This window comes from Syngnathus floridae, chromosome 9 (genome assembly GCF_059516105.1).
Source record: "Syngnathus floridae isolate MCC-2025c chromosome 9, RoL_Sflo_1.0, whole genome shotgun sequence".
Taxonomy (NCBI): Eukaryota; Metazoa; Chordata; class Actinopteri; order Syngnathiformes; family Syngnathidae; genus Syngnathus; species Syngnathus floridae.
The window spans coordinates 5,625,084-5,643,868 of record NC_142421.1 but is presented as its reverse complement, the minus strand read 5'-3'; the positions used below and the strand labels follow the sequence as shown (position 1 = coordinate 5,643,868).

Below are 18,785 nucleotides of genomic sequence, written 5' to 3'. Positions count from 1 at the left end.
AAGTGTGTTGCAGCACCCTAGTTGTGAATCACTGCCCAATCGAGATAAAATACAAATACTGTATAATATGCACTTAAGCGCTATATTTATGCACACACAGTCACACTAGACAAAGGAAACGTGATCTAATTGGTGATTGGGAAGCGATGTGCATTTTACTACACCAAGTCAGCTTGAGTGTTTGTGTTAAGTGTGCCATGCTGCTACAGGATATACAAGTAGTGTGTATGGTAAATTCAGCTTTTTTTATTTCATTTGCCAATTTGTAGGCCCACTTCTATCAAAATAATGTTCACATTAACACACAGAGCTAAGCATTTTAGCATCCAGACACACGTGACATTATAATTTTTTTTAAATCCAGCTTCAAAAATAAAAAGTGAAAATAATTCAAATGAATTTGAAATGATTACCATCGCAAAATTAATTTATTAAGTAAAAATACAAATGAATAGAATATAAATGACATTGACCAGATATGAACGTCTCACCCAAGAAATCTTATGGGTTAAAAAATAAACCAGTGAAGGCAAAAATATAAAAAAGACATGGAAATATGTTAGTCTTTTTTTTCTTCCCAAAAAATTATGTAAAATGAAATGAAAACTGAAAATAGCAATAATTTTCTCAGTACAAAGGCTACATACTACTGAAAGGTACTAGCAGGTAGTAGGTAAATACACAGTAGAAAATTATTCTTGTGAATCACAATTAAAATAATTTTGCAGTAAAGATTTATGCCACTTTTTTCTTTTGTCTTTTTTTTTTTTACAAATAGTACAAACAGTATTGCACGTAACAACAAAGAGGTTCTTAGCTTTGGAAGGGTGGGGAAAAAAATTGGGACAAATTCAAGTGTTGCATGAGCAAAAGGCCACCAGTCTTGATGCACCTTGGGGGCTTTCAGACGAGTTGTCTGCTTGATGTTAACATAGCATTCTTTTTCTTACAACCTCCCATCACGTTTTCAATGAGGCCAAGCTAACATATCAGGATTTTTTTTTATTTGAAATACAAAAAAATAAACGTCTTAAAAAAAAAAAAACAGAAAACCTCTTTTACAACTGTGGACAACAGAGTACTAAATACGTGATTATAAAGATACAAAAAGTGGGGACACTTTTTTTTTTCTTAATATTTCAGACGTGACCACAAAACTAGGCTGTACTCTCTCACACAGACGCAATATTATATTGGTTGCAGTTTTAACTCCTTCAACCGTCATCTTCTCCCAAAAATATATATTTTTTTAAATAAAAGCAAATGAGCAAATAAAAAAAGCATCTGTTAAATAATTTCTCTTTAAGAATTAAATTAATATATATATAATTTTTCATCTGAATGAACTTAGAAAATATCAGTTTGTCTCCTATTACATTTCAAAAGTGAGGTATTGCAAAAGATCTTGTCAGTCAGAAAGAAAACTTATCGTCTTTTTTTGTTGTTTAACAAAAACAAGTGCGGACACTTGAAAACAATACAAAGAGTAGTGCATAACAAAAACCTATTCTGCAGAGGAGAAACAAACTCAAAAAACCTGCCTGGGTGGGAAGAAATTGTCACAAAAATCACTTTCGCAGGGAAGAAATTGTCACAAAATTCACTTTCCTAGGAATACACGACTGATGGTTAACCTCTAGTTTCTTTTCGTCTTCTTTTCATCAGTAAAAATATATCTTCTGCTTTTTTTTTTGTGGACAGCACAAAACATACGAAAACAAACAGATTGTGACTAAAAGAGATGATGAGCTTCGGGGCATGGCGCAATCAACGACCCCAATGAAAAATCAAAAGTGATCACGCGTGACCTTGCAAGAACCTTACAGGCTATGGATTGTCCACAAAACTGCTTAAAACAAAAACAAACAAAAACTACAGGTAATTTGCCATCACTGCACTCCATAAACTTTTCATACAAAACACAAATAGACTGTTAGCAGGTTGGTTACTTCAAGCTTTGCAGGACAAAATAAATGGGGGGGGGGTAAATAGTGTCGTACCCCTAATTTGCACATCTGTATTACTTCTACCAATATGTAGAGAACATGTGCCATCCAGTAGCTTCATTTCTATTCTTATCACTGAATCCACAACGCACAGCAACAACTGGTCGGCTGACTGTCATCGAGTCAGAAACTCTTTGGTTGACTTATGGGACGTCTCAATAGGATCCAACATTGTTGCTGTCCTTTTTATCCAAAGTTCACTCACTATGTTGGACATGAACAACAGCTAAAGCGAATCACAGTTCTAGGCATACTCTGACCTAACTAGATACGGTAGAAAAATTGCACAATTATAACAACAATCACTGCAAAAAAAAAAAAAAAAAGTACTTCACCTATCAGAGATGGTTTGTCATATTATTTTACAGTGAATTGGATTTGTGATACTAAGGGTACACGGAGCTGCTTTGAATCTTCACTGCCTCTTGATGAATCTGTAGTGTGCTGTGCAAACATGGGCAGTATTAAAAGGTCAATAGCATGCAGCTACCTGAAATAATCATGCGCTTCAATGGCAGCCATCTTTTTTGTCAAGAATGCACCGTGGATGTGTTCTCTTTGCACTTTGTACTTCTGGTATCTGACCATAAAATTCAGCAGCAAAGCCATTGCAGCAATACATTTAGAAAAATATCATTAGAAATCAACAGTGAACTAATCTGGTTGTGTGTATGAGGTATTAATATTTACGATTATGGATTGATTGATTATAATGTTATTTTCATCTTTTCAAGGCATTACAGGGCCCTTATTTTGCGATGTTTCTTATTTTGCCCAGTTTGACTACACTTGTACACTTTGGTGACTCATTTTCTCTTAGGGCCTACTGTGTATATTTATAGTACATCCATGTATACATGTGTGTAATGTATGTCTGTGTGTGTGTTTGAAAATAAGTGCATGCTCTTTTTACATTAAATTAAAATAATCCACATGTATAGATAGGTACAAAACTAAAAATAGGCTTTGTTTTTTTATAAATATTCCTATGGTCCCACTTCCACGTGGCTATGGAGGGTGGGGGGTTAGGGGGGTCAGCAGGACCTCGTCACCTCGAGTGAGCTGAAAGTAGTCAAGTGTGTGAAGTTACATCCTGTGTGTGTGTGTGCGTGCATGTGTGTGTGTTGAGGTGGTATGCCAAAGTGCAAATTCAAAGCTTTCACGTTTCACAATGCTTCATCAGAGGGCAATACAAAGAGTTGGGCCTGAGGGTGTGAAGATGGGATGCTTTGTGTTATTTGTCATGCTCTGCTCATGGATAGAAGGACTATTTTCTTTTTTATGTATCTGGGGATGGTCAGGCAGACACACTACTCAGCTCCAGCGGAAGGACACGTGTCGAGGACGGTCGCCTCCTTCCTTCACGAGCGGTTTGTGGAATTCTCGGCCGGCTCGCGAGTGAATGCTGGCCCAGCAGTACTCGCAGTAGTACTGCAAACATGTGACGTTGGCACAGAAGAAGGGGGCGAACTTGCCCCCGCAGCGCGCCCCCTGACATTCATCACACATCTGATCGTCAAGCACGTACGGCTTCACCTCCACCTGAGGGGAAGAGCAGAAGACATTCTCCTCAATTTCACATTGATACAGTACAGCTCCCATTTGTTTATTTCGATTTTCTTTACAAAGAGCTTGACCGGGAAAAAGAAATGAGGGCTCGGTCGTCATGGTGACACTCAAGGTGGGAATGACGATGCAAACCTTGTGGGAGTGTGGCCACAAAATCCTTCTCATTTAATTTAAAGCATGTGTGTCAGCCTCTTTCAAAACCATTTAAATGACTCCCACACAGACAAAGTCTTTGGACAAAAATACTTCTATACCACAGGTGTCAAACTCAAGGTCCGGGGGGCCAGATACGGCCCGCCACATCATTTTATGTGGCCTGCGAAGACAAATTCGTGTGTGATTACTAGAATTGCAAATTATCTTCACTTCTTCATATCTTTTTTTTTTTTTTTAATATTTGACCAGTTTTTACTTGTCTGATTTGAAAACGAGTTATTTGCCAGTTTGTTTTGTAGCTTTTACTGTATATAATATGAGTTGCTCATACATTTATTTGTGTTGATAGTAGTTCATCGACTTTACTTTTGTGTCAGGCGAGAAAAATGTGAAGCATAGAATTACTCAAAATAATATCGTTTGCTGAAGAATTAAGGTGGATTTAAGGGTTAGTCACATCTTTCAGAGGTGTGTCTCAGTAGGCTACTATTGTCCACACAAAATAGGTGGGGCCACGCCCTAAAGAGAGGCCCAGTATTCTGGCTGACAACCAGTCTTGTTCGGTCACAATGTATGCGTCTGCTATTGGCCGGCGTGGCCCAAATATGCAGCACGTGAGGCTCAACATGTATAGAGAACTGTAATTAAATCAATCGTGTGTGTCTGCAACTGGAAACACGTGTTGGCCCGCAGTGATGAGACAGCCTAAGCGAGCCTTTTCATTTTAGCAAGCTGAAACGTGCACCATAATAACAATGGGACATGTGGCAGAGAGGGTGAGACAAAGTTCAATAAGAGCAAAAACCTCAGCGGTGGTCCTTCGTGAGGACGGATGGAAACGGGGCATGGTGAACGTACCCTTTTATCAATGTCATTGTGCTGCAGCTGAACGAAGCGAGCGCTGATGGCGGCGATGTAGCTCTGCTGATTGGAGAAGGCCACGCGGCCGGCCCCTTTTGGATACTTGAGCTCCGGGTCGGTGTCGATGCCAGCGTAGCAAACGCCTCCATACAGCCGATCCATGATCATAGCAAGCTCCACTGGAATGAGAGAAAGAGATTATTAAGGTCCATGTACATAGTACATGTATGTATTAGAAGAGGCAAGTAATATTAGTGCCAATCGTTCTATCAGTTACCTGCACGTAGAGGACGGGGCACTCCTCCTACAAAGATGGTCTTGCGGGGGTCCAAAGGTTGGGAGCCATCCATGACAAAGTCACTGTCACTCAGGTTCCATGGACGGATCTGGACCTGTTAGGGGGGGTACTATGGTAAATACATTTTTATTTATACAGCACAAAGAGGATTCTCAAAGTGCTTCACATGGTTAAAATATAAAATCAAAAATATTGCAGGGATTTTTTTTTCTTTTTGATCAATGAAAGAATTTGGTTAAAATTGTATTTACAAATTTAAAAATTCTAACCACATTAAAGCTAATATTTGTTTTTCCACAGAGGATAAAGAAAATATGTGGATGGCTGCTGTTATCTGCTCACCGGTTTGTCTTTGATAGTGGGACTGGACACACACAGGTAGAGTTTGCCGTCCTCCTCAATACAGGCATCAATCAATGCCTGAACAGAGGTCTCCTCTTGGAACAGCAGGAAGGCGTAACCTGGAAAAGAGGAATTTGAAAAGAAAGTCAAAATCAAGTAATAGTGTGTGTCACCTTAACATAACAAGAAAGGTTTTAACTCAGAGAAGCCCGACAAACTCATAGAGAAAAAACATGTACTACAAATAAATTAAATACAAAGTGGAAAAAAATGGAAATGCTCCAGAATGAAAAGTAAACAGACTTAAAATGTTCAGCCCAAGTTACTTAAATGCTTTACACGGTCACCCAGTCACACAATGAACAATGGAATACATATTCATGAACGGAAAGTAAGCGGATAACCTTAAGCACTTCAACAGTGCTACATGATGGTGTATAACCATTTTTTTTTTTTTTAACATAAAATGAATGGTCAGTTTCAAAATTATTGGTGCCTAAACAGTCTGGAATGAGTCATGGTGGTTTGCAAGCATTTTCTTTTTCTAATGTGAGCAGTCATTTCCAAGACTTGCACTAATTCACAGTAGCCTCTAGTTTTTTCCTTTTGCTATATAGCAAGAAAAAAGACAATCAATTCCATTAATAAAGTCAAACATGTTGAAAAGGTCATTTTTATTAAAGCATTTCGATACGACTATATATCATCTTAGAGTGTTGCAGCTTTAGAGAAGTATGATGTCATCTTGCACGCCGGTAGCGCTTTGCAACACTCGGGCAATTTTGCCACCTCGTTCACTCAGCCCTAAATAGCTCCTTAACATTTGCAGCATCAACCGTGATGACGGTGGTGGGTGATATAGGGCAGAAGTACCTCCCATCACCATAGTGACCAGACTTCATTGTGGTTGCCACGACATCACAGACATCTGAGAACCAAAGACTGGCCTCCATTTGTGTCATTTTTCATCCCGAGAAATTATTCAGAGCACATCAGAAGCATTCAGGGAATAAATCCATTTAATGACACTTCATTGTTTGAGGATAAAATATCTGTTGACACAATCAACAGGCACATTGGTGCTCAGCTAAAAATACTTATATTAGTGTGTCGAGCTGATAACAGGTTGCTGCGACAAGTGGATAACAGTTGACGAGAAAAACATAACAAACGGATTAAATGAGACAAAGAATTGTGAAAACACTGATGAGCAATGAGTGAAACTGACAAGTGCTAATTAGAAAGTGATTAGAGTGTTTCACATTTAAATATTCAAAAAGCAGATCACGGTTTTGTGTTATTTTGCAAAAAAATAATAAATAAATAATAAATAATAACAAATAAATAAAAAATAATAAATAATAATATTTTTATTTTATATATTTGTATGCTTTCTGGAGCAATATTAAAAATGAAAATGTATAAATATATATTTTTTTAAGAGACTTGACCACACCCCTTTACAATGACAGCTTCCTCAGCTCATTCCCCGAAAAGGTTGTCATAGTTTTGCTGCTGGGTGTGGCGTTAGTAGAGTCAAGACTACGCCCAAGGAATCCTCCCAATTCAGAAAAACAATAATATTGAGAAACGAGTTCCTCCAGATGTAGCGTATTACCACGTGTATGAGGAATGCCAGTTATTTCCAGAACATCTTAATAGCTTCTCTAAAATGACAGAAGCTCATGGGTTGCTGATGGGCTCATGAAGTTGTGGAGAAAAACATTGTCCTGCCTGAGGTAACCATTCCAATAAACAGCCCTTAGTGTGAAATCTCATGGTGTATGATTACTGCCGCTGGGCTACACAGATTAACAATGTGACGCTCTCTCAGTATGATTTCTGGGTAACATGAACGTTTTAGGGCACCCTATGATGATGAGAATCGCCCAAGGTGATATTTATTGGTGTAGTCTTTTGATGTGCGATGGGAAAATCCAGCGTTTGTTTGGACAAACTAATGTTACCTTTCGGCGGGAAGTAGGATTTGCTCTCGGCTTTGTGGGGCCAGTCCACCACCAGGTGTCCATAGCGACGGAAACTATTGGTGATCTCATCTGGTAAAAGAATGAAGTCATGAATGTTTTTGCTCATTATATATGTACATATGAAAGTTATATTAAGATACGTGTTCTGCGGTGGGAGAGTGGTAATAATGAAAATAAAACAGGTGAAAAATTTACCTTCATCTATGTCTGGGGGCAGGCCTCCAACAAAAACCTTGCGGGAGTAGCGCTCCATCCTCTCTCCGTTTTGACAACGGGTTGGAGAGTTGAGGCCTGGGGTCAAAGAGAGCTCACCATGGCCATTGTCAAGGAAAGCATCTTCGAAGGGAAAAAGGTAGGAACGACCTGCAGAAGAGGAAAGGCAAGGAGAAGGGCAAAGATTGAGTAAAGGAGGTCAGACAATGCAGGGAGAGTACAAACAAATATTCCACATGGTCCATAACTTCTGCACGTAAATATCGAAATGTAAAGGCCAGGTTAAATATATCTAAATGTATTTAATATTTAACACTAAGCCCAATCCACAATAACAATGTACTGTTTCTAAATTTATGTCTACTGAAGGGGGCAGGACTTGTTTTTACACCGCATACTTCCTCTCCCAAGTGGAAACAGCTTTAGGTAATGTATGGATGGCCATTATGAACAAAAAAAAAGAAAAAAGAAAGCTTAAGGGAATCCACTAGCTTAAGGGAATCTATTGGCTGCTTTCCATGAGTTTAATTGCCTGCTGAGCCTGGTACCTACTTGGCTCAATTCAATGAACGGAAACAATACCAAAACGGGTAATGTAAACCTGCTGGTCTCTTATTGGTTGAGAAGATTTCTGTTTGAAATCCTCACCACACATCTAATCTCCACAACTATGAGCTCCTCATTGTGAAAGTATTAGAAAGACTATGGAAACTTTTGTGTTTTGAAAATAATTGACCCTAAAATCGATTCAGATTTTTGGGTGTCAAGACCAGCATCAGAGCGGGATGAAAATGGAATTGCTTCTAAAAAAAATCACTGCCTGGCAGGTTAAATCATCTTTCCATTTTCTCCCAGCTGACTTTTGGCAAGCGGCAGGGTACAACCAGCCAACCCGATGCCGGGTAAAACATATTTAGTAAATTAGTCCTCTCCGGATGACACTCATTTATTATTATGACTCATTTCCTATTATGACAATTGCTCGCTACATAGTAGAATGGTTCATTGGACACAGCCAAAAAATAAAATTTGCTTCCTGAGGAGTTGGTGACACAAAGTCTGTCACTATGCATTGGAAAAACAACACATTAATATTGAATGACTATCTTTGTGTGGATGTGATGTGTGTTTAGGGGAATCAACTATATTCAGCCTTTATTTGGTTAACAAAGTAACAGTGCAGAAGCTATTGGCTAACAAATAACAATCATAAAATTGGCATTTCTGCTTGAAGATTGCTGTTCAAAAGCATATTGAAAAACAACAATATTAGAATCACTCATTTGCCAATCAAATGAATCATCTCCAACTCTTGAAATTCTCGAAGATTCGCTTTGGAAGAACTCAAATCACATAGTATTACAAAAGCTTGATGCCAATTACTAAGGTGAGTCAACCCTCGTGATTTTGATGAACATTTTTTTTTTCTTACCCCATTTTGATTTCATGAAAATGCATTCATTTGGATGATTTAATCAATGACAACACAGATGAGGTGTCTTTCAAGAGACAATAGTGGGCAAAGCAAGCAGGAACCTTGAGTAAGATCTACATATTACCTCTTCTGCGGCCAAAGCTCCGGGCTGCTTGTCAGGAAAGTGAAGGAAAGAAAAACAGAGGAGACACAATGGGGGGGGTGGTGGACATTAACACAGGTAGGGGAGAGATACGAGACATTTTGTGGAAATAACACCAGTCCAGAAACATCGCCAAGGTAACAGGAAAAACACGGACGGCCACACCTAAGCCTGTTCAACTAAAGGAGGAATTTTTTTAACTGCACGTTGCAAATTGCTCCACTGACTTTAGCAACAACACACATTTAATCTGGTTTAGTCACGCAAATAGCTGACATATTTCCTTGCATAACGCAAAAGTGGACATTGTCATCGAAGTTTAATGAACCAGCAACGGTTGACGTTCATGCTAATCTTTTGTGTTTATTTACGAACAGGACAATAAAGCAGAGTACATACACGAATTAAGGTGGCGCAAGTTAGTCATTATCATGACCTCAGTGAAGTATTATAATTGACTCCCAGGTTAGGAATGGAAACCTGTGGATGAGTGGAAAGTTCCCACGGGGTATTGAGTAGATGGGACAGGTGGCGGCCTCAAGCCTTCACTTGAATCAATAGTTAAAGCTCCAACTTTTACTTTTATCATGTGGAGCAGACCTGGGCATAACATCTGGCCTGTCTAATCGGTCCTTGCAGGGTTGTCACAAAATTACACAAGTGTTGTGCTTCACTTCACTACAGAATCTGAACCTGACTTTAATGCCCTGCTTTTAAAATTTCCCTCATAGGATTAATAAAATTCTCTTTATCTTGTCTCCACTCCAAAATTCAATATGTCTCATTAAATACAAACAGCAGGAGAGGAAAGAGTTGGCTTTTTACATTACAAACGTGGACAAGCTTGAGGATTATTCTCAGAGAATATGTTGTCTCTGAGGCTCGTTTCCTTCACAACGTTTTCATTTAAAAAAAAAAAAAAAAACTCTGACTCTCCAATCCCCCCCAAACCTGGAATGGCTGTCTGTAGTATTGCCCTTTCTCCCGAGCCTCGGCTGTAACAAAGTCACCTAGCAACCAGGGAAACAGACAGAAACTACAGCACGGGGAGCAAACCCGTGAAGGGGAATGGAGATAAATAATGGGCTGGAGCTCCATTTATGAGTTTGGGCCATGAGGCAAAATGAAATTTCTTTGGAAGTGATGAGTTTGTTATGTCCTGATTTCCACAAGTGATAAGTTGGCTACAGACACCTTTATAAAGTCTGACACTGCAACTTTATTCCGCACTCCTCAAAGCAAATGAGTGATACTATAAGAATAGAAGAAAGCTAGCTCCTTTTTGTTGCGACATCTTCGGAAGATCTGACAGATCTGTGCTTGCTTCAGCGTACTCCCATGAAACAGGAGTTTAACATCAATCCAGGACGCACTCTCTGCGATCATGAAAATAATTGTAGTGTATTGTAGCACTTGAAAATTAATTAAGGCTTCTCCTGTGTGTAAAAATGTAACGGGTTGAATGGATAAAAAAATATGGATCCTGATTTCTTCACCTGGCTGGTCATCAGCATGCTAGTAGACCAGCACCAACAGATTCTAGTCTTACATGTGGGGCTATTTATAGTCATGCTATTCACAGGTCAACTGTGCTAGAAGGTTCATCCTTGGTTTATGGTGTCAGGAAACCCAGCCCCAAATAAAGGCTAAGCAGGTGCACCAAATGTTTAGTGGCATGGTCTACTCCACACGAGGTGTGTCAGAAAAGTTCCAAGACTGGCGTCACGTCAGATAGATTTCAAACCGCAACAAATTCTCGACAACCAACCAGCAAGTCTACAAAGAACTGCTGTGGTTAGTTCACTGCGAGAGGAAGAGGAGGCGAGTTGTGGCTGTGGAGGATCCCGAAAAAAATCTTTCCAGGAATTCATGAAGGTATGAGAGAAAAAGCTGGGAAAGAGACTCCACGGGAATTATTTTTAAAAGGAAAACTTACAATTTGGATTTGATTTATTTATTTTTACTTATTCATATTAGATATTTAATAATAACACATATGTAATAATAAAATAAACAACATAGGTAGTTTTAAAGCAAAGCATGATTCGCCATGCAGAAACCTAATCAGGAAATAATCGTAACCGCATTTACCTAAAACAGGAATAAAAAAGTTCCACTAATGTGAACCAAGTACACATTCCATTCCCACTGTAACACCAACGTAAGAATTCTGTTGACCAAACAATGATCGTCAGTGTTTTTGCTCCACCCATACACAAGCATTTGCACTAATTACACCTTCCTACCGCAAATAGATGCCTTCCCTGAAAGAGATGCCAGATCTTCATTGCAACTAAGTAAATAAACCTGCACCTGTCTGAAGAAATGCAGTATTTGTGCTGTACAAACATGGCATAAAATACTTCGCACATTAGCTAAGGCTTAAAACCCTCTGAGAAAAAAAAAAAAACTCAAATAGAATGACATCGCAAGGAAATGTTACTTACTGTTCAGTGGCATTATGTGTTCGGCTCCAGGACGATGGAAGTTAAGGCCCAAACGTCCTAGGAAAGAAAAATAGGCATGAACCAAAAAATCGAAAGCAGCTTGATAGCCATTTGCTTGAATTGTTTCTGTTACACTTAATCGTAGTTGAAAAGCACCACTACACATAAACATTGGATAAAACGAATAAAAATTTTGTGAACGTAAGAAAATACAAATTTATTTGTTGTCACATCTTTGATATGCACACAAATGAAGAAACACATACAAAGGGATCTAAAATGCTGGGAACTCAGCAGAGCTTTTGTCTCTCAATCTATCTGTCAACACTTTAATGTGAGACATTCTCATTCTGGTTATCTTAGTCATTCCAAGCATACACTCTGAACCCACGAGCAACATCAATTAAGATATCTTATCTGAAGAAAGTATCGTTTCCTCATGGCATGAACCTCATTTCGAGTGACAGTAACTATCCTTCCCTTTCAAAGGTTGCCTACTACTATATTGAAATACACCAGTTTAACTCAACACACGGTTAGAATATAGCTTCAACATAAATATTATTAATAGAATACTTTTAATATACAAGACCAGCTCACTGGTAAAGAAGGCTGATAAGATGTTGTTGTGGATTTAACCCTCACGTGACATGGCTCTTGAGAGCCGGACCAGCTGCTTGTTACAGGTTGGTGTCGTGCAAACAAAATAGCATTTTAAAAGTTACTTCTGTACAACACAAGTGAACAATTTTGTGCTAGGATTCACACGTGTAGATGTTGGACAATTAAGGCCTTGAATGTGCTTGCCCATCTTCCATGAGTAATTTTGAGGGCATTGCTTTCCTAACACGTTAAAATAGCTCTGGCTGACTGCCATCTGCTTCCCCCAAGAAGTTGAGTGTGAACCCCAGAGGGGCCCCCGAGTTGGAACTGCGGCTCTGGTTAGGCTTCCTCACAGATAGAATTCAACTAGTGCTAACCGGGACAGCAGTAAAGTGTTACTATTTAGGATACAAGACCTCGCTTTCTTTGATTGGCTTTTAGGTCAATCATTAATGTCTACCAAAGTGATGCAAAGGTCAAAGTATGGAAAAAAAAATGCACATTGCTCCCCTAACCCGCATTGCGTTGAGCTGGACCAGGTTAATTAAATCCCAATGGAATACTGTACTGTGGAAAAAAAAAAGAAAAACAATACCCAGTGAGAAGCACCTGACATGGTTGGAAAGAACGAGTTATTTTCCTTCCACATTTGTCAGCATGACCTACTCCCCCCCCCCCCCATGCACACTTGCACCAACAACATCATGAAAATTATTACAGCTACACAACAGAGAACAGAAAGTTTGTTTCCATGGAAAACAAAACTCAAAATAACCATTGGGTCAAAAGTAACCAAAATAAAATTACGGCATGTCTTTCAAAGCTGGCGTTAGTCTGGGAGAACCATTTTTTTTTTTTATTGAATATGACGCTTTCAATTCGATTCGGACAAACAAACTCTTTATTCATTATCAAAACAAGACGAGTAAACTTGTTTTCCTGCCTTGGAGGGATTAGCCCAGTCCTGACCGCACGAGCTGTGAATTTGCCGTCCTATTGCAAAACAATCACCCTGACAGGATTTATTGGACATTAGTTGCAATCTCACCTTTAACACAGTCATCATCTTATCTTATATGTAGTCATTAAATGGTGTTTAAAGTACAGGGCCATCCTCTACTGTTGCCATCATCTCAGTGTAACGTGCTGAAGGTTTATGAGGTCAAGTCCGGCATGTCAGGCAAAGCTAATATTGACCTTTCACCTCACCTTAATTTAGCACCAGCCCTCTTCCAATCCTGTCGACTTACTTTTGTCCCATGTGTGGACAATTCTGGATTACCTTATGTACAGAGTGGGCACGTGGCAAAGTTAATCTGGCACAGTCTGCTCACACTTGACCCAAATGAAGCAACGAGGCATAAGAGTAGTGCATCATTCCCGGTTTGACAGTTTGTAAACAGGCTTCTGGTGGCTACGACTCTTTTGACTTGTGCCGGCAAGGCCTGTTTTGCTCCCGATAAAGTCCTCGTGTGTTAGCTTATATCTACAGACTGATGCTTTTGTCAACAGTGTTGAAAGTCAAACAGCAGCAGTATTATTTGTTCTGCTTCTGATGTTTTATACTTGCTAGCAATGTCCAGTCAATAACAAAAACAAAGCCTGGAATCAATACTTTACAGCGAAAGGCCAAAAATAGCATACGATTGAATCAATGAGAAATGTTTGGCATCTCAAGAGCGATAAAAACAATTTTGACATTTTTTGTATTTTTATTTATTTAAAAAAATATATATTTTTGTATTTTTTTACATTTATTTTTTTTACATAGAGTAAAAGCAGGGACATACGAATATTATCCCTGCAAAATGATTTCTTCACAAAATATCAATATTCATCAGTGGGCCTAAATGGCGAGTGGGTGAGTTTTACCTTTGTCATGGTCAGCCCTTATCGCATCCATAAAGGCATTCCCCAAAGAGTGCAAGTTAAATGCGTCCTACAACATAAAAACAAAAAACAACCAAAAAAGAGAGAGAGAGAGAAAACAGGGGTCATAATCTGCGGCAGTACTTTGCAAAACACAAAATGAACACAGAACAGATCAAAATACCAGCAATAATATATCTTATTTATTTATTCCTTGCATCTTTTGTTAAAATACCAACGTGTTCTAACCGGAGTGAAACCAATCGAAATATTTGACTTGTTCTACATAACAGAGAAGGCTCTGAAGCTGCCCTCAGTGGAAAGTTGGTCTAGTGGTCATGGGTCACACAGGGATTTATTCTGGTCTTTAGTTAGCACAGATGACTAATCATGTGCTGCATATTCTGTCCTTGTGATGAGAAAAAGAAAACAAAAAAATGCAGATTTTTTTTCTTTTCTGATCATGTGAGGCGCATTGACCCCTCCCCCTTGCAAACCACAATAACAATCAATACTATGGTGAATGGCCCAAGGTCAATCCAATCACTGCCAGCTGATCAAACGCCGGTGACCGAATGCATTAGAGTGACATGTGAGCCAAAGGTGAGGCCTGAGAATGTCTCGCTCCAGGCTTGGCAGCCCAAAACCAAGCAGCATTGTTTGCACACCAACACTATTGTTACGCTTTAGGCTGAGCATTCAAAAGCGTCATTCACCCGCACTGTGGACCCGACAGCACCACTCAGATAAAAATCTGCCCACTTGGTACAAACGCTAAATACGTCAAATGCTGAGCTTTTAGTTTCCGTGCGCTCCCCTTCCTGGGTGATCAGTATGGATGAGCACTGTAGGGGGAGAGGTCAATCTGGTCCAGTGACCTAAATAGATCCAAAGATTTAATGTAAACTAAGGACCCAAGAGGTCAGAATGGACTATGGGCTGGGTCTTCCCTCAATATCAAGACGTTTTAAATAAATAAATAAATAAATAAATAAATAAATAAATAAATAAATAAATAAATAAATAAATAAATAAATTTAATTTCATTTGTTTCTATAGCTATCCTTCAAAATATGTCAACCTGAAACAGCTTTTTTGTGCAAAGGTTGGGGACGGCTGGTGCAATGCCTTTTCAAATTTAAAGTGTGCTTAATCATTTTCACGTTTCACTTACAATCACACATTTGAGGGAAAACTCCATGTTCCATGATTTCCCTTTCTCTTTAGGGTGGCCGCCTTCGTTCAAAACTAAACGTGCAGTGGTCAGAAATCTGTACCGGGGGAATCGGCATAAATACAACTCGCAAGTTCAGACACTTCGAAAAGACGCAGTCTGGAAAAGATGGCCCTTCGTGAGATCTTCGACCTCGACGGGCACACCTGGCGTGTCATGAGCTCACCACGTGACATTGCGCCTGCTGCTTGGCTCAGCAATTTGCCCGAGTTTCACTTCAGTCAACAAACCGGATGACATGTGGCACCCTGACTTTGCATCGTGGTGATAACTCCCCTCCAATTATGGTTGGAATTGTTAAGCACTTAAGTGTGAGCTGTGGCTGGGATGACATCAGTGAAGGCTTTCTAGGAAAATACTGTGTTGGTTAGTGTGAGTAGGTGAGTGCAACTGATAATGCGGCCCACATATCTTAAGATTTGGACTTGCAAAGGTAATTTACTCAATACGGACACAGCCACAAAGCCTTGCGTCAAGACAAATCATATCTTGATATCGGACGGGATTTTAGAAAGAAGCCTGTTGATCAGGCAATGAAAGGTACAAAAAAACACAGGCAAAAACAAATGGCGTCTAGCATCAGCGTAGCTTGGGGCTAACTGTGACATGTTGATTATATAACTAGGACGATGTTACTGAGAAAACCAAGGGCAAATATGGCGGATGACCGTGCATTTTCCCTCCAGTGTTTGTGACTCATTTTCAATTCATTTTACTTATGACTGACGCCAAAGTCATTCATCGGTTATATAAAACATGTACAATAGTCTTATTAGACAAGTCCACAGTATCACTTCGGCTTGTGTTGTTGGGCCTGAGAAGGATTAAATGACAGTGAAAGCATCTTTCCCTGAATGTTTAATCCCGCACTGCCATCCGTGAGTTGCGTTTCATCCGCACGCGATATGTAATCATTACAACGCCGATGTATCCGTGTTTAGATTTAAGCAAATAGATATATTTTGCAGTCAGCATAAATAAACTGAGTGAGTTTTTGGGGAGCGGCCATGTGTGAAAAGCAAGTCAGTATTGGCAACTAGTCTACTTGCAATTGGATATGGCGAGCAGAGAAAGGTGCCCCTCTGAAACAGTCTTGAGGCTGTTCATACAAGTAAACATAGATGAAGCCTGTGGAAAGTCTGTACAGTATCGACACAAATCTTTCATTAGATAGTAAATATGTCATTACTTAAGGCGCATGTTAAATATTGCAATCATATCGATACGCAATATTCAAGACGCATATTGCAATACTACGTGTAGTTCCAAAATCGCTCCATTACTTTGATTTTGAGGCAGGATACGAATTTTAAACTGAGAAAAATAAATCGGAGACTAAATAACCCATTTCCTTTGCAAGGGAGTGTGTTTACCTGTATAGGTAGAATATTGCTGTCAGTCCTGAAGGCACCGTCCTCATTCCAGGCCTTGGGAGCGAGGGGACCAGATCTTGGAAATTTTGGCGGTGCAATAACATTGCTGCCGTAATTTTTTTTCACGGGGGAAATTGGGCTCACTGGAGAGGGGACTCCAACACCGACGCCCCCTGCTCTGCGTGGGTCCCTGCCTGCCTGTAAACCACTCCAAGGGTGGTTGGAGCCGGTGCTCCACCCCATGTTTTGGTGGTTATTCCATGCCGGTGACGATACTGAAGAAGAAGAGGACCCTTTAGCTGCGTTCATGATGGTCTGATAAGCGTTTCTCTGGAGGAAGGGGCCTTGGTTGGGGCTGAGGGGTGATCTTCTCTGCTGAGGCTGCTGCTGCGCCGGTTGTTGATGCTGTTGAGACTGAGGGGCGAGTCCCATCTGCGGGGAGAAATTACCACCGAAGACCGTGTTGACGTGGTGGGGGAAATTCTGGAAAAGCATCGTCCCGTTCGCGGAGGGTATTCCCTGGAAAAAGCTTTCGTCCACGACGTTGGTGTTCCCAGTGGACCAAGTGCTCCCGAAGGAGGAAGGCGGGGAGGAAATAGGATCGGTCTCCTGTGGCTGCTGGTGGAAGTTCAGCCCTGGCAGGATTGGGGACTCCATCGACACTTTGTCCGCCGTGCTGCTGTTCCCGGTCGACGGACTCTCAGACCCTGATGATGAGGACGAGGGCTCCAATGACGAGGTCGGGGGGGTACTGGAGGAAGGAGGAGGGTCTATTTGTGTCGGATCTTGCTGATGGTGAGCCTGGGCTGCGTTTTTGTCCATCAGTAAATCATCCTGCATGTTTTGAAGAGCTGCAAAACAGATGGATTTAACGTGTAATTGTTATATTTCAGCCAAGCACACAGCAACTGTCGGGTCGGTCCAAGTAGAGCAACTCCAGCGTGGATCTGACTCTAGTAGGACCATGCAAGTGCAAAGCCCATTTGGTGATCACTCATTTTATCGAATACTTCCCAACAATAGCATTCATAGATGCCACGAATTGCACAGAGCATATACGTGGAGATAGTTCTCCGATTTCGCCACGTTGCGGTTCCCCTTCCACGCAGGAAACTCTAAACTGCAATGTGAAACGGAATTGTGCGTGGGGATATAGGACCGCCCCTGTGCTCATTTGCATACGTCAGTAAATACAGATGTCCTCCCGTAAGGAGAAAGGATCCTATAGGGTCTGTTATGAAGCTATCAATGAACTGACCATGCTAAATGCTGCACCGTGACGCGCCTGGAATTCTTTATTAATGCGCATATCCGGTTGTGTGCTCTGAATATGTAGACACGGTGTAAATACGTCGAAAGGTTTTTTATTCAGCTATAGCGCACTGGTGGAGGTCCGCAGTGATAAAGATAAAATGTTGTATTCAACCCTGATATTGTAGTGCGGTTTAGCCCGGTGACAAGTACGTACGCCGCTTCCCATTTCAGTGAAACCATTTCTATTCGTTAAACGCAAATGGCATGGCCAGCAATTATCACCAACCCAATTTGCATTCATTTTTTTGGGTTCAAAACAAATCTAAACGCATGAAAACACATTCAACTGCGCTTCGACAAAGGCAGCAGCAAATGTTAAGTCATGCAGTGTTTGTAGTCATTACACATTTGGCAACCTTATTGCATAAACATCCAACCGCAGAGACATTGAAAACTATCAAATCCATTTGATTTTAGACGTGTGACAGCTATAGATTTGAAAATAATCGCAACAACCTGCATTGCACACAACCCAGTAGTTAATCCGCGATTTCCACCCAAGAGGTGCGCTTCCAAGGTCATCAGAAGAGAACAGCTATCCTCACCCTTTTAAGACGCATTGCCACATGACTTTACAAACAGCACTTCGCACACAGACGTGCGATACATTTCATGGACATGCCTTGCCTTGAAACCCCCCTTTGATCCATAGGTGTCACACAAAACGACACAAGCAGCATGCACCACGGCCGTTTGTCAGTCTATCGCCAAGTTACCTTGATTGTTCACCCTTTGGGGACTCGGAGAGTGAATATATTTCTGTTTTTCCTCGTCAAGGTTTAGAAATGACAAACGAGCAACCCTTGTTCCGAGGTAGTCAGCAGTTGCCTCAACAGCTGATTGACTGCGGCGCATGGATGATGCCGCAGAGGATCATGGGAGTTAGAGTTTATGGAAACATGAACGATAATTTTAGTCCCCATATTGAGTGAGCA

General features: G+C 40.4%; 1 protein-coding gene across 2 annotated transcripts; it reads right to left on the bottom strand.

Annotated features, from left to right (window-relative positions):
• Positions 1–230: 230 nt before the first annotated feature.
• On the bottom strand, positions 231–18,720 carry cpeb3 (cytoplasmic polyadenylation element binding protein 3). 2 transcript variants are annotated; one of them, XM_088384755.1, is made up of 11 exons: positions 18,567–18,720; positions 16,537–17,387; positions 13,933–13,999; positions 11,458–11,514; positions 8,993–9,016; positions 7,416–7,583; positions 7,200–7,289; positions 5,233–5,351; positions 4,870–4,984; positions 4,590–4,771; positions 231–3,548 (listed from the first exon to the last, which is right to left on the bottom strand). In XM_088384755.1, exons 1-11 carry the CDS (start codon positions 18,703–18,705, stop codon positions 3,321–3,323), a joined length of 2,040 nt encoding a protein of 679 aa, XP_088240881.1. In that variant the 5' UTR covers positions 18,706–18,720; the 3' UTR covers positions 231–3,320. The 2 variants fall into 2 exon arrangements, with proteins under 2 accessions (XP_088240881.1, XP_088240882.1); XM_088384756.1 differs by lacking the exon at positions 8,993–9,016.
• Positions 18,721–18,785: the final 65 nt, after the last annotated feature.